At 41.3% G+C, this 27,298-nt stretch overlaps 1 protein-coding gene across 18 annotated transcripts; it reads left to right on the top strand.

Moving 5' to 3' along the window:
• Positions 1 to 446: 446 nt before the first annotated feature.
• On the top strand, positions 447 to 26,601 carry LOC108162161 (sodium bicarbonate cotransporter 3). 18 transcript variants are annotated; one of them, XM_017296741.2, is made up of 12 exons: positions 447 to 1,281; positions 15,062 to 15,165; positions 16,380 to 16,592; positions 17,504 to 17,977; positions 19,405 to 19,566; positions 20,216 to 20,510; positions 20,588 to 21,533; positions 21,609 to 22,111; positions 22,176 to 22,488; positions 22,559 to 22,801; positions 24,308 to 24,573; positions 24,788 to 25,735. In XM_017296741.2, the coding sequence occupies exons 2-12, from the start codon at positions 15,072 to 15,074 to the stop codon at positions 24,972 to 24,974; spliced, it is 3,696 nt and encodes a 1,231-aa protein (XP_017152230.1). In that variant the 5' UTR covers positions 447 to 1,281; positions 15,062 to 15,071; the 3' UTR covers positions 24,975 to 25,735. The 18 variants fall into 18 exon arrangements, with proteins under 18 accessions (XP_017152230.1, XP_033249571.1, XP_017152227.1 ...); XM_033393680.1 differs by lacking the exons at positions 447 to 1,281; positions 19,405 to 19,566 and adding exons at positions 5,839 to 5,966; positions 18,266 to 18,406 and having other exon boundaries at positions 20,273 to 20,510; XM_017296738.2 differs by lacking the exon at positions 447 to 1,281 and adding an exon at positions 5,840 to 5,966.
• The last annotated feature ends 697 nt before the right edge of the window (positions 26,602 to 27,298 follow it).

The following is a 27,298-nucleotide window of genomic DNA, read 5'->3' as shown; positions in this document are numbered from 1 at the left end:
GCTCCTGACATTGTAAATGTCACAGACAAGACGGTGCTGGGGCGACGGCGCCAAGAGCAAAAAGCGCCAAGACATTCAGTAAATCAGAGAGCCAAAAGCATGGTATGCCGTACTGAAAGAGAGAGAAACCGTCCGGTCCGTGCTGTATTTGTTCACGCGAGGGTGCGGGCGAGCCCATGGCAAAGAATCATAGAAGGTATGGGCATTTCACTCCTCAAGGTACCTAAGGTGGCCGGCTCTCTCTCTCTAACGGCAACAATGAAAGCTCCTTCTTTAAGCAGCTCTAGGGAGTAATTTGTGGCTTCCTGCTTATCTCTAATGCGAAGGTATAATTAGGTCCCCGTCAAAAAGAGGCCGGTGGCCGAGATTCCCTTACCCTCTTAACTATAGCATGGCTATGGAACGTACTCGCCCCGCTGGCTGTCGCTGTACGACCGTGTACTGAATTGTAGGTTCTCCTTTCTCGTGTGCGGACGTGTTTTCCTATTCTTATCGTGCGCTGCGCGGTAGCGGAGAGGGAAAACTGCAAAAAGGGAAAATCTGCTTCCACGCGTAGAAAAGGGAAAACCTCGAGTACGGAACCCAAGCCAATTAACCGAATCAATTTTTAAGCAAACTCTAGGGAAAAATAAGTGAGAGTTAAGTTTGTGAGCAGCCCACAAGTGCATTTAACTAGCCCAACAGTAAACCCCTAAGTATCCGTAAAGCGAAAGAGTCCGCAAATCTCTGAGTTATATTTAGATAAAGTCGCTGTTTATATAGCCCGTAGTTAATCAAAAATGTGCTTATCGGCCGATGCTAATGAGTCGGGGGTTCAGGTAAATGGAGCTAACTGATTGAGCAAAGAAAAAGGTGTGAAAGCAGCCTTAACAACAATCACAGCAACAACAGCCCCTCAACCATACAAATCGATAAAGAATTTAAAAATAAATATCCCAACGACGCTCCACGACGCTCTATTGTTGCGGCGTAATCATAACGTGTAATCCATGCGATTCGGTAACAAAACACTGCCAAAGTAAACCCCAGAACCACCGACTAAAAAGCACCTATGGTCTAGGCAAGGACCAACCTCAAGATAACCGAAAGCGAAACGTTAACGAGCATTTAACAGGTCACTTAGAGGCAGTAGCAGTAGAAGTACAGCCACCAGTAACCAGTAATCAGCCGCAGTAACTGGGTCAGTAGGCAGGACCCCGACTACACCGATTGCCTGCCAAGCCACTCTCCATCGAGGTCTTCATCCTTCTTTTGCATCCACCTTCTTTTCTCTTCAAAGAGGTAAGTAACTGATTCCTCACTAAAATTTGAAGGATAGAACTGCACTAGCTGTAGCTAATTTTGATCAAAACAAGCTGAGATATGCCTGGTAGTTAGTATAGGCTTGACTTAATCATCACTGGCTTGGGGCCAGGATACTTAAAGCAGGCCAGTTGGTTGCTAAAGTGGCCCAGAATCACTGTTGCCAATTTTTTGCTGGAATTTTTGGACAGCGTTGCCAAATTTCTTTGGGGTAGGAGAACGGATAACTATAATCGGTACGGCAAATTCTCTCGAATAATTACCAGCTTTCTTAAGTTAAATCTATGAAACCACAACCAGAACCTTTTCGATAGCGCGAATGAAGCCAGAAGAAGGCCGTGTTTCTGCAAACATGACTTCTTTGGAAAAGGTGTAAGCTTTCTTAATATTTATTAAGTTGAATACATATATCTTCTTTAAAAGATAAAAGGAAAACTGGTCTAAATTCGTAATTGGAACAGATTTATCATGCTCAAAATATGAAAAAGGCAAAAAGGTTCCATTAAATAAAGAGTTTGACTACTTTCTTGGTACTAGCGCTTCAACAAATAGAACAAATAGTAGACACTTTTCTTTAATAATTTATTGCCCTACATTGATTCGCCTTGACTAAAAGAATTACCACCATATTTATTTTCCATATAAAAAGTATCGGGAATATCTGCCACCCCCCTCTTATGAATAGCTCAATGTTTATTCAAAGCAATCGGCAGCCATTTGTTTAGCCCGCCAACCGACTCACCTCAGATTGGTAAAGCAAACACCCCGATATCATATAGGTTTTCGTTTAAGCACTTTTGGCCTGGCCATCTAAACAAACAACTCGCTGGCAAAGTTTAATCGCTGCCATCGGGCAATGGCATAAGCTAATGACCAGCAGGCCTCTCCACTGGTATCCTCCTCCACTACGGGTATTGCTGACTATTCAAACAACTATTTTACATAATAGACATGTGTGGTGGACGAAAACAAAAATGTGAAAACAGCGCACCACACATGTTCTAAGCGATTACAAACGAATTGTGTCGCCGAGGAGGTTCGGATTGGGAAAGGCACAAAACCGTAAAATAAAAGTCAGCACCAAATGCTGTCACATAATCGATGGATATTTTCACAGCGGAACCTATGTCAAACGCCACCACCCCACCCCACAACGTAAGAATCAATCGATTGAATCGTGAGAGCCCAAAGAGGCTGCCATCTAATCCCATTCATTCCAGATGTAAGCAACCTTAAGCCGGCGGATCCGGCTCCCGACAGTGGATGGTGATCTAAGGAGGTCGGCGGTCGTCTTATAATTAGCTTGAATGGTAATGAATACTGAATACTCCAGCACGGGGCTGAGTGTAATTAAGCTCGGGGCCCAGGTACCAGAGTATGTCAAGTGACAGCTAGCGTGTGTCCTTTTAAGCATATCCTGCTGATGGGAAATGGAATATGGTTAAAGGCTTTCCAGGCCGACGATTGTGAAATGCCTGCAAGGAAATTTGAGTATGATTGGGAACAGGGCCAAAGAAAACCGTTCACTGAAAAGAGCTACTGTACTTTTCGTACGTATCCTAGATGGAAAAGTGTGTGTCAAAGGTCTTGGGGGGTATATTTAACGATTGTTTTACTAGCAAGCTTTAATGAAACTCACTGCAACAACACCTCGTTAGGAAACTTTTGCGGAAAACTGTGTGCAAAATCAAGACTTAACCCGGTTACAACTTTGGGCTTTTGATGTAGCACTAATTAGGACTCAGGAACATTTAGGGACAAGTTGGAAAATTAACTAAATGTAATTGAAAAAGTTTCACTTACTGGAAATTGAATATGATCCAAACTGACGGCAACCTGCCGTTCGGAAGGGTATATTTAATTAAAGTATTTTCTGTTAAATACGGAACAGCTGATTCTTTGAAAGTACAAACACATTCTTTAGAAGTTTTTTGTGATGTAATCGATATCAATGAAAATATGTCATTCACTTGTGACAGGTACAATATTTCCCCTAAGAATGTTTTATTGCGCCTCCGTATCCATCCATCCATCCATCATTCGATTGCACATTTTATTCAGATATTTATATACATATGTAGGTACATACATACGTATGCATGTATTATTTACCATTCTGATATGAATATGTAAATGAGCTTCAATTGACTTGCCGCATGTCGCTCAGACACACAGGTAATTCATCAGCCGGCGATTCAAATTATATTTGCATTTCTTTTTGGGGCACTTGTTTTTCCCCAATTCGCTTTCATTCACTAGACATTGTGTAATGAAATTCCGTGATGAAATCTGCATATTTAGCGCTGGATGGAAGCATCCTTTGAAATCTGACTGGAGAGTCATGAGACATGATTGATTTTCTTCCTACCTTTCCAAGAAAATAGATTCCTTGACTATATATAGACAGTGCTTAATTTATTGTCCTAGTGACGCCTGAGAGCTTCTCGAGAATTGCGTGACTGCATGCTCCCCATGTGTATCTACTCGTATATGATAGTCTCATCAAGGAACTAGATATGGCGCTCTGTTGTCATCCCATTTTGCGACACTTTTAACGCGACCTTAGCCACAAAATGCAAAACACACAACCAACCCGAGTCCCTCTCTAGACCATCTCAGGCCCTCTCATATGACACTATTTAACCACATCGGTGGCGGTGGACGCAGGGGGAGATGTGCTGCCGTATGAGGGATGACTAGAAAAAATCAATATCAACAACAACATTTTGCTTTCCTTTGCAACAAAATTGGAAATTTCATTTACACTTGACAGAGGCACGAGTCCGGCCTCCGACACACATTTTCCCGTCTCTTTCATGTCGTTTTCCTCATATAAGCTGTATGCACGTGGTTAGTTAGTCTGTTAGAAAACTGTTACAGTTTTCCCCATATCCGTTGTACGCGAAATTCCACCGAATTGAGGCCCAATTTAAATTGAGAAAAGTTAAGCGGAATGAGAGGGAACACACAAAATAGGATAGAATAGAAATGAAAGACTTTAATGGGTAAAGAAAAGGATTTAAGTCTGACAGTATAAACTGAGATATTAATGAGACTCGAATATAATTTCTTGGCGGATAAATTTTTGAAAAACCTTTTTCAATTCTTAAATATAACGAAAATCCATGGAATATCACCAATGTAATGACGAACTATCCAAAAAGCAGACGGGATTTTAAAAAAGATATATCCTATTTCTTATAGCAGCGGTTTATATTTACATTGGCCCATGGCATATTTAAATACCCAACGCTGGTACGCCTCTTTATAATAAAAGCACTTATACAGTGGCTATTTAATAACTAAACTCTAATATTTAAGTGTAACATTGATAGTACTTTAAAAAGGTTTATAGCGGTAAGCAAATCAAAAATGCATTCAAAAATCTCTTTAGATTCTTTCAATCGCCAATATATTCGAGCATATATTCGCCGTTCAAATTTACCATAAGCGAAAGACGACAATGACAGCCAGACAACTGAGAATTTGTTGGGGGACTAAGAGACGGATATCCAACATTTTAAGGATTATTTTAGGCCAAATTAACTCCACAAAGCCGAAAATTAGGACCAACTGTAACCAACCAACCAACCGTATTCGATGGTAAACTGTTTAGATTTCTCTTATATATTTCCTTGAACCAATGTACCACATTAAACCATCTTCAACTGGAACTAAATCAAGGTTTTCGCATTAGAGTAATTGAATTCAATATCAAAACTGCCATCTGTAGAAGGACAAGCACCGTTCAAAATTAATTGAGTTTGCACTCCAGCAAAAACTGAAATAAAATTTGCATTAAAAAGCACCCTTCTTGCACCGGAAAACCTGACATATTAAGTTTCGACGAAAGCGAATTTCCACACAGAATTAAATTGACATGGCCAAGAGCCCCTCCTCCTTATATCTGTCTCTGAACCACAGTTTCAGCCTCTTCCGCCCTTGTCCCGCCCTCATCAAACATGCAACGTGCTCATAATAGAATGATAACATCAAATGCCGCAAATTCCAATCGTGTTAAGCGCCCGAGATTCCCAAAGAGAGGCAGCTCTCTAAGAGAATCTACTCTTCATTCGAATGAGTGCAGCAGCTAAGAGAGCCAAAGAGTGCACTCGAGATGCAGCTCCAACGAAAACCACAGACGAAATAGAGAGAGAGAGACGGAGAAAGAGAAATAGAGCTGCAAACTTTTGTGGGGCCCGCCGGCCGGATTAGTCTGCCGCGCGACTCAACCCGTAGAGGATATCAAGTGCCGGCAAACGGTTCAGAGAAAATACGGATACGGAAAATATATATCCCTAAAAATACATATCTACAGAAATTTTGTGAAGCCAAAAGGTTAATTTTGATTAATTTCATGACAAATGATAGTCGCCGGCAACCCTGCTTCAAAACGCTCTCAAAAGGACCTCCTGCCTTGGCTCTGGTGTCATTAACCCCCGGACTGCCGTCGAAATTCGTCTTTGTTAGCCCACCCACACCCAAAACAAACACCCAACAGAAACAAAGAAATTAGATACTTTTTCGGCAACAAACACCATATTCACTGCCATTTTTTTTTGGTGGAGGAAACTCGGATTCCGCAGGATGCCGCAGCAGGCGCATCTGAAACACATCCACGGACATGGCCGATTGCCCAGAGTCATAACCACAGATAGCAGCAGGTAAAATACACATAGCTTCCTGTTTCTAGATTGTACTTTATATCAAGGAAATTGAACTTATATCCGTATACACGTACCAGGGGGCCAAAAAGTGCGAGGGTAGAGAAATAATAGGGTATGGGATTCAAGGAAAAGAAAGAAAAGCTCTTTGTTTGCTTGGGGATGATTGGTTTTTAATATCTATAAAATCTCACGAAGGATTTGAAACAAAGAAGTGTATACTCAACTCTGTTTTTTTATTGATTTTCAATGGATCTAGCTCTGTTATATACAATTGTCTATATTAAATAGATGCGGATTTGATACTGTTATCTCGCAAAGTTCTCTGTATCCTTTTTTACTAGAATAATCCTATCATCCTATCATTTATGTACCAACTATTTTCTATAGAAAAAGGATTGTTAGGAAGCACCCTGTGCAATCTATTAATCTTTCTTAGTTTCATAATATTTTGATATATCTCCCTTTCTCTCAACTCCTTATATAGCTTTGTATCTAAAAACACTTCCTAGAACGACTCAAAAGACCTCGCACAATGCAACGGGAAGCCAAGCTAATGGTGATATCCAAATAAAATCACAATAGAAACCATAATCAAGTTCTATAAAGATTGTAATCTCGTGGCGAGTCAAGTTAAAGGCAGTATTACTGGCCCCAATTAAATGACAATGGAGAACGGGAATCGTAGTCGTACATTTCCAACTTCAATTCAAATTTCAATTCAGATCCACACGCACATCGGCGAGCTTCAAACAATATCATAGAGAGAAGGGAGGTCTACTACTCGTGCGAGTATGCCTAAAATATATAGTCAACAAATTATGATTAGAAGGTCTGGTCTGTAGCGGTGGTCTGTCTGGAATATTATCTATGGTATGATACGATGACTAATTGAAAAGGCTGAAGAACCTCGGGTATTCTGTGAGATATGGGGTATCTATTCTCTGAGATGGGGTTGCTTACTTTCTATTTTGTTTGCCGAGGTTGTGGCTGGGAATTGTTCCTGTCTTGTCTGCCGTTTCGTCTGACTGGGTCAACAACATGTCAAGTGCATGTGGGAGATATATCGTAGAGAATGATGCCTCCCCGGGCCAGTCTTTGTGTTTATCTTTTTCTTTGTTTGTTCGGGTGTTTGTTGTGATAAGCGACGTTGGTGGATGGGGAGCAGGGGAAACGTTCGATAAGCAAACAATATACATACAACAAGCAACAGAAAGAGAGGAATATATAGAGGGTTACAAAAGGAGAGAAACAGATTCTGAGCAGGGAAAACCCAACTCTCTTAAGCTCAAAGTTCTGCTCTTTTAGCCTGGTTTCTCTGTTTTGCTTGCCTCATTCTCGCTTTATTGGGGGACATTGATCCCATTTCCCCACTAGCAACCCCCACTTTTTGTTATATTTATGTGTCACTTCCGCATGCAGCGGAAGTCTCGAGCGGCACGCGGCATATTGCGCCCGCGGTAGCACTTCACACCTGCCCTCCCACGAACCTGCATCAACTCCAGTCTCAACCTACTCTAACCTCTTCTTGCACATAGTAGACAATTTTCTTTGTATATTTGCAAATTTCTTTCACAAACATTCACACTCATTCATATTTGCCTGCTAAAAGTTGAAACTTTGCTGCTCCTACTCCTGCTTTTGCCACACAAAATGTCTGGCCTGGCCCTGAAAGACAATAAAAATGGAATCGGATGGCCAGAATGACATCAGCCCTAGCCAGCAGCAGCAAGCCGACATTTTCACACGACTGCCCTGCCAGGCTGGGATGGCACAATTCGGATGGAACCTAGTGGGAATGGCAGTTAAAGGACAGGAGTGACAGTGGGAGCAGTGATATGGTGCCGAAGGGCGTCCAGTCCAGTCTGCCCTGAGGAATTCCATACACAACTCCCAGTGACCTTGATTTGTTGTTGAGGCATTTTTATAAGGTCTAAGATGAGCTCATGGTAGGTCAGAGAAGTCATTAAGAACGAGGGGGAACGTTGTGAGTTGCTGCGCCGATCGCAACTCTACATTTATACCCGATACTTAGTCTGTATGGCTCTCCTCCGGAAGACGCCGCTAATAATTAAATTAAATTAAACGACACGACAAAGAGTGCGTGCGAGAGAGACAGAAAATCAGTCTGAGCGTGTCGTCGGGCACTGCGCAGCGACTGAAAATTGATTTCTTACTTTTGATTATAATAATAATCGGATCTGATCCAGTTTCGGCAATCTGATAGATATGGTAATTTTCTATGATTGTACTTTTCTAATTTTGTCGTATGTTCAATATTGTTGCCACAGGTTTTCGTCCTTTTCGGGGGTGGAAGGGGGTGGGGCGAAATTTTGAAATATACGTGTAATAGTGACATATTACCGAAGTTTGGATACAAAATATCGTTGCTCTAGCTCTTATAGTCTTTGAGCACTAGGCGCTCATAGGGACGGACGGACGGACGGACAGACAGACATGGCTCAATCAACTCGGCTATTGATGCTGATCAAGAATATATATACTTTATGGGGTCGGAAACGATTCCTTCTGGACGTTACACACATCCATTTTCACCAAAAATCTAATATACCCCTATACTCATTTTGAGTATCGGGTATAAAAAGGAAAGTAAGATGAAATGGCTTAAGGAATGATTACGGGCTAAGTCGTGGCCTAAGATGAAAACTAACTTCAAGAAAATTTCTTTTCAAATTAAGGATTTAATTCAATTAAAATGAATTATCTCATCAGATGTCAGAAATAAATAGTCTTTTACAATTGATCCAAATCCTGAGATCCAAAAATAATCCAAAACCTATTTCTTCAATTTCCTCAAAGCCCCACCCCACTTATCATAAACCATCATAAACCTAACCAACGAAAAGAACAAACAAACAAGAAATATACAAGCCAACTAGAGGCAATAGACCAACTATAACTATACAGAGCTATCATCATATCATGGTTAATACATATTTAAAATCGCATTAGAATGGTCATAAAAATCTGAGCGGAAAGGTGTCAGAGAAAATTCCCCCGACCATAAACCGATCAAGTAAATAATCCCCAACCATACGCCATAGGCCAGGCCAAATATATACCAGCAATATATTATATGTACGAGTATGGCAAAGAATCGAGACGGTAAACGTAAAGGTATGGCGATAAGGTTTGCCAATTATAAAGAGAACCGAGAGCTTATCGAGTGGCCACTCGAGTGGTTAAAGTGACGCGCTGACTGCCAGCGATCGTTGATAAGGATCGACGTTTATCGACAAGAGTTACGTTTATTAAACAATTTAGTTGTCAGGGTGAGTCGAGTGGGCTCTAGATAAGGTCCAGACCCTGACAAAATAAGACCAAATCTTGTTTATGACACAATTTCCATGACGCGACTCCTGAGAATGATTAATTCGGCCATTCAAGTGCAACCAAAATCTAAAGATTAGTTAAGACATTTTAATTTTCCATAGACGTTGACGTTTGTGTGGAAGATCGCAGCTGGAAAGAATATCTTTATAGGGCTGATCTTTATGCTACCTGGCCTTGTCAATGGAGCTCGACCGACGTAAACTCCATTAACCTCCATTCTGGATTCATTCAAATTTTGTCAATGCGCTAATTGTTGTTAATTATTTATGAACCAAGAAAATAGATTTATTAACAATGAAATATGATTCGACGCACCTCGTTTCCCCAGAATTCGCTACAAGATCATAACAGAGGGACAAACAAACAATATAATCAAAAATGAATAATCAATCGCTTCGGACGTATTTTGAGGACCCTGAATCTGTTACAAATCCATTTAAAAATCCCCTTTAGTTAGAGAGAAGTCTCTCCCTCGGCCAAGCTCTCTCTCTCTCTCTCTCTTAGATCTCCGATCTTTGCTTAAAACTCGTACCGTTTGGCTCTTACCGGTTCTAGCCGGTTGCGGTCGCCTTGCAGTCGCAGTTGTCGGTGTTACCACATCCACTACCAGATCCACTACCAAACGCAACAACAAAAGCATTAGCATCCACAAATTGAATTAAAATAATTTCTAGTTCCAAAAAACGCAAAACTTTGCGATACCCCTCCCCTGGGATATCATTATTATTGTTTTTTCTATAATGTTTTCCAGTTTTGTTTTGATTTCAGTAGTCGGAACAGCTGTTGAACAATGCAGAGCAACACTTTTTGGCCATTGTATAAATTTGAATAATTAATTACAGTGCTTAGAGAGGCGGGAGCGGGTCTTTCAAGCAAACATTTTGCGGCAAAAACGATTAGAAACGCGACCCAGTGCCCTGGGGAGGCAGGGTAGGGTTTAATAGAAAAAGGTTGATTCGCCTTTTTAAGGAAATTTGTAGAAAAAATAAAAATGAAAATGAAAAAATGTTGTTAAAAAAAGCTCTTAAAAGAAATCATTATTAAATTAGAAAAATATATTTTAAATACACGTATCATTTAATTACTTTGCTTTAACGGCGTTTTAACTGAATTGAAACCATTAAAGAATGTTTTAACTTTTTATTAATTGTAAAGCTGCAAACATACACACTCCATATTTGAGTATAAATTAATTATACCATTTTTATTCATAAAAAAAACTATGAAAAAAGAATAAGTAAATAAATGACCCGTCTTATTTTTATCGACAAACAAAATTTGTTCAGTTCGATTATAAATTATAAAGAATTATTCGTCTAAAACCAAAGATTGTGGGTAAAACTACAATAAATAAAAGCTAAGACCCAAGATCTACTTTGAGCAGCAAAAATAATAAGCCATGGAGCCTATAATAGAAACTATAGTAAATCACTTAAAGTTGTTTGACTGGAAATATTACAAATAATCTTTTTATGTGTGGTTTTTATACGACACCCACTGCTCTGCATTTAATTTTCAATTCAAGGGCTCCAACATTTTTCGAGATTTGATTTGACTATTTTCGTCACCAAGAAAAGCACACAAAACAAAGCAGAAAATAAACAAGAAAAATTCCCCCTCATACATACATATATGCAAAATACATAGATATAGATATACACATTTGTGGATAATAAAAATGTTTATGGTTTGTTCATTAGTCAACAAAACAAAAGGCTGGACAAAGCTCTCGAAATGAGACAGAATTTATCAGAGATCCGCCGAATTTCTGTTGACGTTGATTTGCCTTAATAATAGTTAAGTACATGCCGAAAACATGATGGTATAATTAATATACGACTGTGTATCTGTGTGGGGACCACTTGTCACCAGTTTCGTCAATCGACTGGTGCTATCAGTGTGGCATAAAACAACAACTAATCTTTTAATATACCCCATTAATATGCACTTTTGGTTGGGTAAACCGTTTTTCAAAGCACAGTCCCTTGATTGGAACGCGATAGTGGTACGAGTATGAACAATAAATCCAATTTGAATCGACAAAACTATTGATAAAGATGAGTGCAGATCGGAAAATTGGCGTTTAAAAACACATTTTGTAAGGAACTGTATTACGCATATCGCTCTTTCGATCGCACTTGTCCAGCAGGTCCGCACTTCGGCACCGGCTTACACTATCTCGCACCTGTTCGCACTCCCTACTGCTATCACTCGTGCTTGTGCTTGTTCCCGTGCTCGTGCTCCATCGGCCCCACTCTGCTGTCAACGGCGCTGTTGGCGTTCGTCAATGGCTGTTCAAGGTGTATTAAGATAAGGTGAGGCTTTTGAAAAGACAGCTCTCTCCATAGTCGTAGTTATATAAGAGCCAAAGGAGAGCATTTCCGACTCCATCTGTCACACTGGGAAATCGCCTTCATGTGTGTTATTTTGTAGATCTCAGGCACATAAAGATTTTCGGTTTCCAAACAATACATATAATACTCAAATTAATCAGACTAATAAATAGTACTATTATCTACCTAAATACCGAAAAGAATTCCTCAATATAGAATATGCAAAGGCCAGGAATGCAGCACCTTTTATGTATAGACCTTGGCAGCAGATATCAGCAGCAGCGCGCAGCAGCGACTGCGATCGCAACAGAGGGTTAAGCGGGCACAGTTGTTCAGTTTAAAGATCGGCAAAGTTAGTTAGTCTGCATTCGCCTGGACTCGTAGTCGGGTCGGGGGCTTCGCAACCGAAATATAATAAACTACAATAAATCCATAAAAATTTTATAAGATTAAAATCAACGGAACAACAAAACAAATTTCTTGCCGTTTATTGTGCTACACTACACGTTTATTGTTTCCCAATATTCCGGCTATCGCAGAATTTGCTTTGGCCCCCACGCTCTCTATTGATAATCGCGGCGTGTGTGGTGTGTGAAATAAAAGAGAAATACAACAAATCGTAGAGCGCCCGTTGGTTCCGATCGTAACAGTGTGTGCTCCAGAAGGCTTTCCGATAAGACCCCAACTGCCGCGACAAGTAATGGCCAAGAATAATGAATACATCGAATTGTAAGTAATCGCAGTAATCCCTTGGGGAGGGGAGAGTGTTTACTGTGCAGAGGTAGTGATTCATGGAAAAGTGTTCACTGGAAGGTTGGTTCTGCAGAGAGACAAGAGTGTCGTGTCCAACAGAGATCTCCATCCCGGCTTATCGCATAAGCTGTAAGTCGGCTGTGAAACTGTTTTTCATTGTGCGTTTATCTTCACTTCCTTTATACAAGGGCAAGTGAATAAGACGAAGGAGGGGAGGCTTCTACGAAGCTTTGAGTACCCTACTCAACTCCAAAAAGATATTGTTTGCTATGGCACATAAGAAATACATATGCTTAAAGGATATAGTATTACGTTATTATTCAAGTTTCCCGATATTTCCTAAAGACGTTTAGGAGTGACATTTCCAAAGTTTGGAAGTGCTCTTACGTCAATGTCTTCAGAGATATCTTTCATTTTCAAGTAAATAATTTTCTAAGCCTCAGCGAAACTAGAAGACGTATGGCTTTTTCCGATCAAAAATAAACGTATGTGATCTATAGAGTCTATAGACACCTTCATGGCTCTGATAAAGTAAAAAAATGAAGATCATAAATATATTATAGGAAACACCAACTTTCCGAGTACTTCTCCGATAGTATCAGACACCAGATAACCCGTATAATCTGTTAGTACCGCGTTTTCAGCCTTTCTTTGCTTTAACACCAACACCAACGACCGTTTAATTAAACAATGCCAAGTGCAAATTGTCTAGGAATTCGTTTTTCTGTTGACACAATATATGCCAGCCATAAAGTTTATATTGGAACCCAAATTACGTTGCTTTTTCTGAGTCATTGCTGATAAAGATATCACATTCAATGCAGGGACAGGTGGCTTACCAAATGGTAAGCTCTGGATAGACCCAGTTTTTACCGGCAAATGGCAGACGGCTTGGAGTGTTGCACCGTCTGTCTGTGACTCCTCTCGGTTAATTCTATGTAATATACAGATTAAAAAAAGACTGGCTGATAAGACAAAACAAGATGATAGGCTATATAGAAATAAACCTTTATGCAATGCAAATTTTTCCATCACTTGTTTCTAATCTTTAAAAAAACCAAAATCAGCACAAATTAGACTTATTCACGACTGTGAAATGTGGTTTTTTGAGTGGTGCGTTAATAAAACGGGACCAATTCTATTTTTATCAACCTCTAACGCAAAATTCCCCACGTGAGCTCTTAAGCTCTCCAAAAGTCCTACTCGAAGCCCACAAAAGCTTCTCCATCAATGTAATATGTTTAGCTCTCAGATAAAATATTATTTTGGAGACACTAAGACCCTAGATGAAGGGCGTTAAGTTCACATAAATTCCGGTTGACCAATCGACATTGAAATTAATTTTATATATTAATAAGAGAGTCCCAAAAACGAAGTATTATATTTATAGCTAATTTGCTGCTGCACATTAATGTCTACCCAAACATGGCAACAATGTAATCGCTTCCTAAACGTCATTATAATGATCGTAAACACACCCACCATTAGATCATTTATGGAAGATGACACCTGGAACACGTCGCACAGATTAAATTGCAGTTCCATTACGAAAAGCAAAGACCAACAAAAATACGAGTACGAGTAAGTCCAAGTGCAAAGAGAGAACAACAACAACAACAACAACAACAACAATAAATGCTAATTAATTCATTTGTAAAATCTGCTGCTGGCGAAACACTCGTAAATATCCATATTCAAATGGCAATTAAAGAACTGAAGCACGTGTATTTATCAAAGTTATACAATGAAGCAGCAGACTCCCATTTCCACCCATTGAGCGGAATGCCGCCGCAAAAGTAAAAGAAAAATCCACTTGCAGTAAAAGCGAAATGTGCCAATGGCTCATAAAATATTATTCATCTGTGTAAATTGTGAAATGGATACGATACGAGAAATTGAAATGCAACGGCAGACCGACCAACCGTCAGGCAGAGTGATTCTAAAAAATTGTTTGTAGGGGGTGGCACTCGCTGTGACAAGTGATTCCGAAAAGTGCTGTGACAATGACTATGTGGCAATGACACCACACGATGTCACTTGTTTTGTTTTGCTTGTACTCTTCAATCGGGTATTACGAGAGTTTTTTTTTGAGTATCAGGAGAATGTTGAGAGTGCAGTGTGAAGGAATCGAAGAATTTTATGCAACATATAATATTAATTAATGTTTGAGTTCTGTCTACATGGACATGCTCTGAAATTCAAACAAAAATCACCAGCCAATCACCACCAAAAAAAGACACCACCAGAACACTCCTTTCCCCACTTGGGTAGGGTATCCACTCATCATCCAAGCTAACCACCTTTAAGTACTCCTTAATGTATGTCGATTTTGTCTATGCCGATCAGTTATATGAACCACCACAATTTACGTACGTCCCCTCGTCTCAGTCTCGATTTATAAAACGCATTTCAATCAGGCGCTTGACAAGCAACTATTTGCCTATGCAACTCAGGATCGAGCTGTTATTTTCTAGGCCTGCTTTAGTGGCTTTAGAGGCGGTAACAGGGCCACTAATTAACAGACACTTTTGCCTGATAAGAGACTCGTGCCATAATTAAGAATTATTTGCATTTTCTTTTATGACATTCAGACACTTTTGCTCACCCTTTTCAATCCAGAATAAAATATATATTTTATGCCTTTTCTCTTTGCAGACCCTGGACCATGAACTCCTCGAGTGGTGACGATGAGGCGCCCAAGGACCCGCGTACTGGAGGCGAGGACTTTACGCAACAATTTACAGAGAACGATTTCGAGGGTAAGTTTTGTACATACTTATATTTTGTAATTGCCCAAATCCTGACTCTCTGACACGTCCCATGGCAACGTTTTGGTATAAACCCATACCAAAAATCAATGGCTGACTAGTAAAACCAGCCACAACTCACACTATTGACGTAAATCAAGATATTTTGGAACAAGAAATTTGCGTCGTGTTAATTGCAAGTTGACTTTTTCGAGCACCAAGCCTAGAGTAAAGTGGATATGGGCAACAAGATCAGATCTGTAGTCTGGGAAGTCAGAAATATGGTGGATAGAACCGGAACGGGAGCTTGGATTCTAATAGACCATGGAGGTTGTTTAAATACGAAGTTTTATTCCATGAATGTACTAATTATGGAAGATAGATAATTTTCTGATTATAAATGTAAAGATGCATATGTCATAAGTCAATCTTTCTTTTTTTTTAATCAGTAAAAAAGTATATACTCTTAAATAACAGGATTTTCATTTATTTTTTTTCTTTGGAGTATATAAAGATATTCAAACTAGTTATGGCAATTACCACTGTAGTCTGTCGCAAATTGCATTGAAAAAAACTGCATTAAACAAGAAAAATGTTCAGTGTCTCTCTATAAAACGCCCACAAGTATACGTGTACGAGTATGCCATATATGTAGGACCGAAACTGGGGGGTAGCGTGACTCGAAGATAACTGGAAAAGAATTAAGCTACTCGTTTGCGATGTGCTTTGTATAATTAATTTAAATTTATTAAAACTACAAAGGCAAGTACCAGAGATGATATCACAATTAGTAAACTGAGCAATCACTATGGGCTAAGCTAATAAATTGCTTTAAAAGACGAGGACAAAAATCAAGGGAAATAGGTAATAAACATAAATTTATTTGCTGTCTTTCTTGGGTTTTGGGTTCTGTCGATGAATCAACGACTCGTATGCGCAATTCTCATTGAAAAACACATGCCAGACATGCCAGATATTTATGTATAGTAAATCTCTGTTCTTATCAGTAGATTAAACCCAAAAGTGAACTTTAAGCTTTGATTCTAATTGAAAGCGATGCGAGTTTAAAAATACGTTTCACAAAAATGGAAACAAACAAAAAAGGAAAATCGAAAATCGACAAAAAGAAGACACTTTAAGCTAACAGAATTACGAAATTCAATTGTAATTAATAATAACAATTTGGAAAACTCACCTTTCTCCTCTCTGCTCTCTCTCTACCGCAGGACATCGCGCACACACCGTCTATGTGGGTGTTCATGTGCCGGGAGGCAGACGCCATTCCCAGCGCCGACGCAAGCACCATCACAGCGGTCCTGGAGGTGCAGGTGGAGCTGGAGGCGGCGGTTCCGTCGGGGGCTCCGGCAGCATGGGAGGTGCTGGTGGCGTCTCCAGCAAGGACAGCGGCAGTGAAAAGCAACAGGAAGTGGAACGTCCAGGTAGTGTTCCAGAATTTGCTTCATTACAGCCTCGTGTGTATCCTGTCGCCATGTGGCTGGGTGGGGGGAAAGTGTCCATGAACGTGCCCGTATCCATGTGTGTGCATTGTGTGAATGGCAAATATAATCACGAAATGGAAGCTGAAGAATGATGAAGAGGAATGAAATGGAATGATAACAAATGCAGCCAATCAGCTTGCAAGCTCCGAGAATTGTTGAAAATTACAGGAAACCCTAGCGAAGGGCGGAGGTTGGCACAAATTATAGCCCTTCGCTGGGACATCTCATCACCGGAATAATGGAAATGACAGATGATTGGCTTAGGGATTGGGAGCGAGTGGCGAGCAGCAGGGGAGTTGTCAGCGCAACTGTTTGAACCGAATAGAGAAAAAATGTTGGAGATGGAAACAATTTAAGAGTTGCAACATGGCATGGCACTCAATTTAGAATAAATAAACTAAACAGAACTGGGCGAAGCCTTCACAAATTTCAAAACGGTTTGACCTTATTCATATTCACACAAACTTTTCCTAAGTAAACCTCCACGTGTGCATTCCTGTTGCCAAAAACCTCACGCAATTCGAACATGCATGGCATGAAGGACATGAACCACTTACCACAGCCGGAGACGGCACACACTAAACAGGACATATGGACATTGGTCAGTGGGGCAATGGCAATTCCCTTTACGGATCAGGGCAAAATTATTACGCCAATTAGTTGCTGCTTCTGCACACGCAGGCGGCAGACTTAAGTCAAGGATGATGGGGGCAGAAGCAGGGGGCAGGGGGGCAGGGCGAGTCTCATAAATGTTTATTACGCTAATAAAGGTCCTCGCTAATCTTGTACTCTCTTTTTTTCTCTCTGTGTGGGATGTCTCGTTGCTTGGCTACAAACAAAAACCGCAACAGTAACACCGCCCGCACAACGTGTACAATTTATACTCGGCGAGGATGTTGATGTCGATGGGACACATGTATCGCATCCTTTGTTCTCGGAAATGGGAATGCTGGTGAAGGAGGGCGACGAGATCGAGTGGAAGGAGACGGCGCGCTGGATCAAGTTCGAGGAGGATGTGGAGGAGGGCGGCAATCGGTGGTCCAAGCCCCACGTGGCCACGCTCTCCCTGCACTCGCTGTTCGAGCTGCGGCGCCTGCTGGTCAACGGCACCGTCATGCTCGACATGGAGGCACCCAATCTGGAGGTGATGGCCGACCTGGTCTGCGACCAGATGGTCAGTGCCGGCACCCTTCCCCCCGGCGTCAAGGACAAGGTCAAGGATGCCCTGCTGCGTCGACACCGGCATCAGCACGAGTATGCCAAGAAGACACGGCTACCCATCATTCGGTCCCTGGCCGATATGCGCAACCATTCGTCATCGAAAAGTGAGTATATAGGGGATAGGGAATAGGATTCCTTTCACAGGAATGGAATCATTAGGTAACTCTAAGCTCATCTCGTTCGTTTGGTGTTACACTGTGAATCATCATTCAATCAATCATCACCACAACCACAAATCAACTCAGAAATCATCATGAGTCAGGTCCATGTCCATTCCACTCGTATTAAGTGTGTTCTAGAGCGCTACTAAAAGTTTGCCATTCATCCGAACTAATACTAAAACAAATAAAAACCATTAACTCGTATCGAACCACACACCGGGTTGAAAGCAGACCTGGGCAAGAGCAATCCTCTGCACTCACTGCATGGCTCATCAGCAACTGGTCTGGATGGATGCCATACGCCCCTCATGACGACAGCCGTCTGTGTGTCGAGTAAGGATCAGCGTGGTTGTTATCTCGCTGTTCCCACAGGTATAGCCTTATAACTAGAATTAGCAAAACTCCCCCACCATCCACCACCACCCCACTCAATCACTCTCTCTCTCTTTGTCGATCTCAATCTCTGTCTCTCTGTATAGCTGAAAGCCAATAATATTTTTCAGTTGCCTTGCACTAAACTAAACAATCGAAATAAAAAACCCAGAACCAAGCTAAACTTAGGATGCAGTTACGAATCTCTCTTCTCAAGAACATCTTACCTTTAGACAGCCAGTCACCTTAGAACTCATTTCAAGCATCATTCCATCAGTAAATCATTAATTTAGTTAAGTGGGGCACTAGGAGAACCAGTGTTGTCCAACGTTAACCAAAAACACGCTCTTGCTACTTCGTTCGTCTCCTGTCCAAAATTTCAAATGAAAAGCTGACGCCACAACGCATCTGGGTGCCATTGGTGTCACCACCTGGTTCCATGCTGGGGCATCGCCTCAGCATCACCCGGGGCCATCCAGGGGCCAGGGCCAGGGCCAAGGCCAGCAAGGACAATCACAATCAATACCAAGTAATAGCCGATTCTATAGCCTATAAAAGGTTTTTACTGTACTCGTACCTACTACTCGTATCTCAAAAGCACGCTGTGTTTATCGATCATAATGTCTTGTCTCTGAAACTTTACTACTATTTTACTATTCCACTCCTTCTACTCCTTCAATCTTCAAACTTTGATCTTCACTTTACTTCCACTAGCAATCTGATACCCTACCAATTTTAAAGCTCTTTAAGCCCTTATTCTACTATGATGATTACTACCCAGTTTTGTGCTGTCTATCTACACAATTTACTCAACCAAAATATGAATAAAACCAAACCATAACCGATTGGATCCTAAGATTCAAATCGATTCAGATTATATTTAATGATGATCCAAAGGCTCATTCGAGATACTTAGATATCCTAGAGATTCTTCTAGTTGTAATACTCCTGTAAAACCAAAACACAACCAAAACAAAACCAAACCAAACATTTTCCAGTGGATGAACAGTCGGGCAACGCTTTAGGGGCCACCACGCCAATATCTCTACCGGCAAGTGAACCGGGACCGCCTGGCAGCAATGGCAATACGAGCTTAACCCCTGGCGGCGGCATGGGGCGTTTTCTGACAGTGCCCGGAAAGCCCAGCAACAGAACGCTCGGTAAAAAAATCAGAAGAAATTTAAAAAAAAACCAACTCCAGAACTGAACTGTTTATCGTTCCTGTTTGATTTTACGTGTCTGTTAACTGTCTTAAATGGTTTTGAAAATGGTTCTATAACAATTACTATATACTCCTCTATATCTAATATTCGTTTGGTAGTAAAAACGTTTTTATAAATCTAAAACCATCCCCCTCAGCAGTCCCTAATTTGACAAAATTTGCATGAAGGTTTACTAGAAGAAGGAAATGGTTCTGTAGAAGATATACGTAATACTCGTACAACCCGATTATACATATTTACACCTGCACGCTTATCACCTAACTAATATCTAATATCTAATATATTTTTTATATGCATGCTATTAGCACCTACTTGTATCATTCTTTGAACTCAACTTGAATTGAACTTTCTTCCAGCACCTTTTATGCGAAAATATCTTCTGATCTTTAATCCAAAATATATCTTTTGCACTTCTTTTTTCGTATGTTTTATTTGTTGTGCCCGTTTTTTAACGTGTTGTTGTTATTATTGTTGTAATACCTATCAACGCACGTACCCCCAACGAACACCCTGCACCAAAAACCAAAACCGATTCTTGCACCCGTGTGAACCGTGTTAACCGTGTAAAACCCCCCGACTAATGCAGAGAAAAAATCTAATTCTAAAAACTTGCGACCCACACAAAACCTTCCGGTGATCACAGAGGACATGGTGAAGAGTCCCAGCAGCCAGTCGATGGCACGTCCCAGCAGCGGAACGGAGCTCAACGAGCAGCAGCACAAGGGAAACACACACTTTATGAGGAAGATCCCTCCCGGTGCAGAGGCCAGTAATATTTTGGTTGGCGAAGTGGACTTTCTGGAGCGGACACTCTCCTGCTTCATCCGCTTAAGCCAGGCAGCGCTCATGGGCGATCTGACAGAGGTGCCAGTGCCCACAAGGTATGGGGTATGGGGTTTTTTTTATGGGTTAAGATCTTTCTAAACAGATTCTAAAAGTACACAATCCTCCACTGCAGATTCATCTTTATTTTGCTTGGACCACCTGGTAGTCAGAGCAATTTCCATGAGATTGGACGTGCCATGGCCACCCTGATGTCGGATGAGATCTTCCACGAGGTGGCCTATCGGGCACGAAAGCGAGAGCATCTGCTGGCCGGCGTTGACGAGTTCCTCGATGCGGTCACCGTTTTGCCTCCTGGGGAATGGGATCCCACCATTCGCATTGAGCCGCCGGCGGCCATACCCTCCCAGGATGTCCGCAAGCGACCACCAGAGCTGCCAAAGGAGGAGATCGACGAGGAGGAGGAAGAGGCGCGACTCAGAGAGGAGAATGGTCTCTCACGAACAGGTCGTATCTTTGGCGGTCTGATAAACGATGTGAAGCGAAAGATCCCCTGGTACTGGAGCGATTATCGCGATGCATTTTCCATGCAATGCGTGGCATCGTGGATCTTCCTGTACTTCGCCTGCCTCTCGCCAATCATCACGTTCGGAGGCCTCTTGGCGGAGGCCACCGGCAAGAATATGGCAGCGATGGAGAGTCTGGTGTCGGGGTTCGTCTGTGGCATGGGCTATGGCTTCTTTTCGGGTCAGCCGTTGACAATATTGGGTTCCACCGGTCCAGTACTGGTCTTTGAGTCAATCATCTATGAGTTCTGCATGAAAATGGACTGGGACTATATGACATTCCGGTTCTGGATCGGCATGTGGGTCGCCGGCATTTGTATCGTCCTGACCGCGATAGATGCCAGTGCTCTCGTCTGCTACATAACCCGCTTCACCGAGGAGAACTTTGCCACCCTGATTGCTTTCATTTTCATCTACAAGGCCATCGAGAATGTGGTTGTCATCGGGAAGAATTTCCCTGTGAATCAAGGCATATACGATTGTGTCTGCATACCGCCGCCAGGCAGCAATGCCAGTGTTGTGGAGTATGCCAAATACAACTGGGATTATTGTGAGGTAAGGAAAAGAAAGCAACCTCACCTGAATCTCTGGAAATTTCCCGATCTATAACTTCTATCGCTTTTTCATTAGCCGAACAATGGAACTCTTGTTGGCGGCGACTGTGGTACTCCACCCACTGAGAATGTCTTCCTTATGTCGGTGGTTCTGTGCACCGGTACCTTCATCATCTCCACCATTCTGAAGGACTTTAAGAACGCCCTGTTCTTCCCCTCGGCTGTGCGCCAGTACATCAGTGACTTTTCCGTGCTGATTGCCATTTTTGCCATGACATTCTTCGACTACTCGTTGGGCGTGCCCACACAGAAGTTGGAGGTTCCTGCAGAACTGAAGCCCACGCTGGATTCGAGGGGTTGGCTCATTCCACCTTTCAGCGAACGGAATCCCTGGTGGTCGCCGATCATTGCCGTGTTCCCCGCTCTACTGGGAACCATTCTGATCTTCATGGATCAGCAGATTACAGCTGTAATCGTCAATCGCAAGGAGAACAAATTGAAGAAGGGCTGTGGCTACCACTTGGATCTGTTTGTTCTCTCAATTCTTATTGCCATTTGCAGTGTGATGGGTCTGCCATGGTGAGCCATTCGCCCTTAGAATGATGTTCTTTCAATGATCCTAATGATCCATTTTTATTGCCAGGTTCGTGGCGGCCACTGTTCTGAGCATCAATCATGTAAATTCCTTGAAACTTGAATCGGAGTGCTCGGCCCCTGGCGAGAAGCCACAGTTCCTGGGTGTTCGCGAGCAGCGTGTGACACACATCATGATCTTCCTAACGATCGGTGTTTCGGTGCTGCTGACACCGCTGCTCGGTCACATTCCCATGCCGGTTCTGTTCGGTGTGTTCCTTTATATGGGCGTGGCCTCGCTCAAGGGTCTGCAGTTCTTTGATCGCATACTGATCATGTTCATGCCAGCCAAATACCAGCCAGATTATATGTTCCTGCGACAGGTAAGCTATCGGAAAGATCTTCTATGCTTTAAACGTTACTAAATGACTGATTTCCAATTTCCTCGGACAGGTTCCCATCAAGCGAGTTCACTTGTTCACCATCATACAGCTGGCCTGTCTGATCATACTCTGGCTAATCAAATCCTTCTCGCAGACGTCAATTCTCTTCCCTCTCATGCTGGTGGTGATGATCGGCATACGCAAGGCCCTCGATCTGGTCTTTACGCGTCGAGAGCTTAAAATCCTCGACGATATTATGCCGGAGATGACGAAGCGAGCGGCCGCCGATGATCTGCATCAATTGGACGCTGAGGTGGGCTTTGTTCAGAAATTTTTACCCTGTTTCTTCGGTGGTCGCGGCCAGCCCGACACCAAGGCCGGTCTTGAAGGTGGCGCTGGTAATGGCGTCGGCCTCGGCCTGATCACGTGCAACAGCTCAAATGCAAATGAAAAGGAGTTCGAGGCACAGAGTAGTCTGCTCAAAAAGTAAACACCCGCACTCTGGCACTGGCACTGGCACTGGAACTTGCACAGTCCACAGTCACATCTAGAAACTAGAAACAAGTGCACTCCGCTATCAGATCAGCCCCATTTCATTTGCGTTTGCGTTTGCAGTGCTGGCCAGTCCACAGTCCACCCGCACAAATCATCGATCATTGATGGCCGTTGGCCGATGACCGATGAACGATAGCCGTTTCGATGGTGCCGATTCTATAAACTAAATTATACTTAGATATCATTCTTTTAAATTGCATTTTGTCGGTACGACTCTATCTACTTGTATATGCATAATACTCGTACTCTGTTTTATACGTTTTGTTTTTCTTTTATCCTGTCTTTAACAGTATTTTGTAAATGTTTATCCCCTGTTTAGCCCTACCAATTTTAATTTAATTTTAAATCTTGGCATGCAGCTATTTTTGCATTTTGTTTTTTTATATACTTTTACGATATTTTTTTGCCAATCGGAAATCCAGCGCAACTGTACCTACTGTAAATGCTAATCCCAAACAAACAAACAAAAAATCAAACAAATTTAATTATTTATGTTGTCGCTTTTCGTAATGCAAAACAAAAATTTGTTATCTATCCGAAACCTACTCTAAATACTACTCCTACTCTATATATATATATATAATCATAAAGAATATTTATAAATGTAAATGAAATTCTAGCCATAAGCCATTGTTAGTCATGCTGTGCGCAAACGTTTACACTGTACAACAAGTACCTAAATGTATTAAATGGAACCTGTTATGTTATTTTATAGTCATCATCGGATCAAAAGTTCCCAGTAACTAACCGAAAAACCCCACAAAAACTAGCCGGAGATAAAAAAAAAACAAAACAAAACCACCCCACCACACATATTTGTAGCGAAATTGATGTAAATTTTAAAAGTCAAAAAACACAAAAAAATAAACTGAAAATTTGGCATAAAAGAAAATTTTACACACCCATTGGCTCGTAGATCGAACACGGATACACCTCACCTGTACAACATTCACCAGCAGAATATTAGCCACAGAATATAGTACCGTACCACAGTTCCATTAGCAGAACATTCGCATTCTTCGCTTATGGGAAATTTCTGAAGCAAATCATCGTGATTCGCATCAATCGAAGAACCGAGTGTGTTCTAGTGGAACCGTGGTAAAAGTTGGGACACAGACACACAATACACCTATCACCCTTTCTTCACTCTTTCTCTCCTACACTATGCTATACTCGTTCCTCTCTACCTATCCGTATCTCCTACTCTTCTGTGAGTTCGTTTTTGGACCCAAAACTATGGAAATATGCTAATTTTATATTAAAGGATAATCATCATCAGCATCAGCAACCGCCCGGGGCGGGTACTGGCACAGGACCCAACTATAATCCGAATAATGCGGGTCCCACCACCATACACATTCCTCTCTCTGGCAGCAAGCCGGCAAGTGGTAATGGATCGGGCATAAATATACCCCAAGAGGCGGTGAATCGCACCACAGTCTGGCAGCAGATCAACAAGGATGGGAATGGCATATCCGAGCAGCTCATCATACCAGTGACCGTCAAAGTTCGACAGATCAATGGAAATCAGTAAGTGTTCCAGTAGAGAGTCCTGTTCCTGGTGCCGCGCAAATCAGACACTCAGACACATACTCGTACAATCATGAGCTGCTAAAACTCCTAAGCTTGATTTTTTGTATATATGAATCTATCTTTCTGCTTCCCAATCTCCCATCTATCGACTATAATACTCGTATCATTCATGCTCGTCTATGCATTCCCCCACATGCCACCCTCTCTTCAGTGCCTCAACAAATGCCGCCCTCTCGCCGCGCCTATCGCCCATGCACGAGGCGGATGAGACCGAAGTCACCATCAATACGTCGAATCCAAGTCCACAGCAGCAGATCATCAACTGTAAGGAGGCGGCAGCCAAGCTTGAAGGATCCACGGTCACCAGCCAGAATCCAGCCAACATAACACCCGTCTAAGGTCTACCTACCGATCAGGATCAGATTTATACCGAACAAATGCACAAAACATACACTCAAACACACATCTACTCGTATTGTAGTACATACTTCTCATAGAAATACCAGTATCATAATCTCTAAACAGAGTGGAAAGTCTTTCTCTGTACTTTCTATTCAATATATAGTAGTAGTTTTTTCACCACAAACATTTTGGTAACGATTTTTAGCTGTACCAAGGGCAAAGAAAAGCGACAAAAATCATTGGATTTTTTTGCTCAGGTACAAGCTATAGAAGTATTATTTATAAATATGATAAATATAGTAACCCAAACCATTCCAAGTATACACATTTTTGAGGCGATTTTTTATAGAGACTATGGTCAATTCCAACAAAAACTGATCGAGAAGATCCCCGAGACTTCGGTTCCACCGAAGCAGAACCATTTTCCTATATGTACTCCTCTTTTGGCTGGATTCATTCTGCGTTATGGGGGGGTTGGAGTAGAGTTTTATAAGCTGTGATCTGATGTGAATTTTAGGGGGGGGATTTTAGAAGAAAGCCACTCATTTAGCCTCGCCAAGACGGAGAAAACATTGTATTATAATTTATGCCTTAACCTAAGTTACAAAAAATCACTACACATCCCACACACATCCATGACTATACCTATATAAAATATAACTATAAATATTGAATAAAAATTAATGTGGAAAATACACCAATTACCACAAGAAGCAAAAACAGCGAAACCGAAACCGAAATAAAATCCGAAACCCAATTTTGTATCTTTCATTTGATTAATTTACTTGGTATGCATCGTTCGTTTTTCTTTCAGTGTAGTTGTGAGTGTTGCGTGTGGCACATAGTGTTCTATACTCTATCTCTGTATACATACCATCTAGCACCAGATTCGAGCTCTGCCTGTCTTCCATTCAACCAAAACGAATCAAGCATCAATCAGCCATCAGCCATTTGTCAAGAATTATGTATGAAAAGGGAAACAGAGTTTGCGCAAATATACCTATCATTCATTGTAAATTATTCAAATAATTTCTTTTTAAAGAAATCCCTCAATACAAGCTAGCTATCTTCAATGATAAATAGCTCAGCATTACACATACTCTTTATATCTTCACAAGCTCTGTTTTCAAAATAAAAAAAACTCATGGCCTCATATGCATTATGATTGATGTCTGTATATGTATTATTTATAAATACCCTTAAATCGTATGTATGTATATATAAAGATACGCCAGTCTAGGTATCCTTTGTACGATTGCCAACAAGATCCTATTAACAATTGCATTTCATTCTTGCAGAACACAAAATTTGATACGTCGAAGCAATTGTGGCGTGGATATCTTACACCAACAGAAACATCCGTTTGAGTCAATGATTTAATATGATTTTGATTAGTGTCTCATTGTGTATAAGTACAACAATTATTTGTGTGTCTAACTATAATCTGTCTGTCTATATCTTATGTGTATGTTCTACCAACCGTCCCGTGATGTGAATCTCTCAAGTGCGTTGGTTATTATTCTCAAAATTGCAACATATCAAGAGGCAAAACAGAAATAATTTAAACTGCATCTGATAAATCTCTATAAATCTATGCAATTGAAATAAATGTGTAAAAATGAACTCTAGACAATATTCAATGGGTACAGAAATCTAATCGGCATTTGAGTTGCGCGCCTACTATTACGACAGCTATGACCCGTTCATGATAATGTATCAAACTCAACAATCCGTTGTTGGCAAAATAGCGCTACCTCGGGTTTTCGAACTCCTGCGACTTCCCTATTCCGGTCGTTATTCGTGCGAAGTTTGATCACATAAATCGCTCTAGAATCCAAACCACACCGAACCGCAGAAACATAATGTCTCTATATTTTTCCCGTCTCTCATGACAAATGCAAGTAAAATTTATACTTCGGCTGTGGCTTCCACTCCAGGAAATGTTTTGATGGGATTGTATTTCCATAGAGAAACGAATACAATGAATCCCATAAAGGCATGTTTCTAAACTATAAAGATAGCTCGATTTTTTAGTTCTTATCTTGTTCGACAAGTTCTTTGCTTATTATTATGGGTTCTATTGAACCTCCATTGATTTCCACTAAAGGATTCGCATATACATAAAATAAATTGTGTATCGGATTTACCAAGAAAGACTGATTTTCCCTCGCTGCTCCCTCTGGTTACTCACCCAGATGCGAACACAATTCACTGTCTTCACAGTGTCTATAAGAAAATATATTAAATTGAGAACTTTTAGGCAAGGAAGCCCCTTCAGGAGGTCCAGATTTTGTTGCTCCGTAATAATTAGCTTCAGTAA

The sequence above is a fragment of the Drosophila miranda genome, chromosome 4 (assembly GCF_003369915.1).
Source record: "Drosophila miranda strain MSH22 chromosome 4, D.miranda_PacBio2.1, whole genome shotgun sequence".
NCBI classification, from domain to species: domain Eukaryota; kingdom Metazoa; phylum Arthropoda; class Insecta; order Diptera; family Drosophilidae; genus Drosophila; species Drosophila miranda.
The sequence above is the reverse complement of the archived record's forward strand: the minus strand, read 5'-3'. Positions and strand labels throughout refer to the sequence as shown.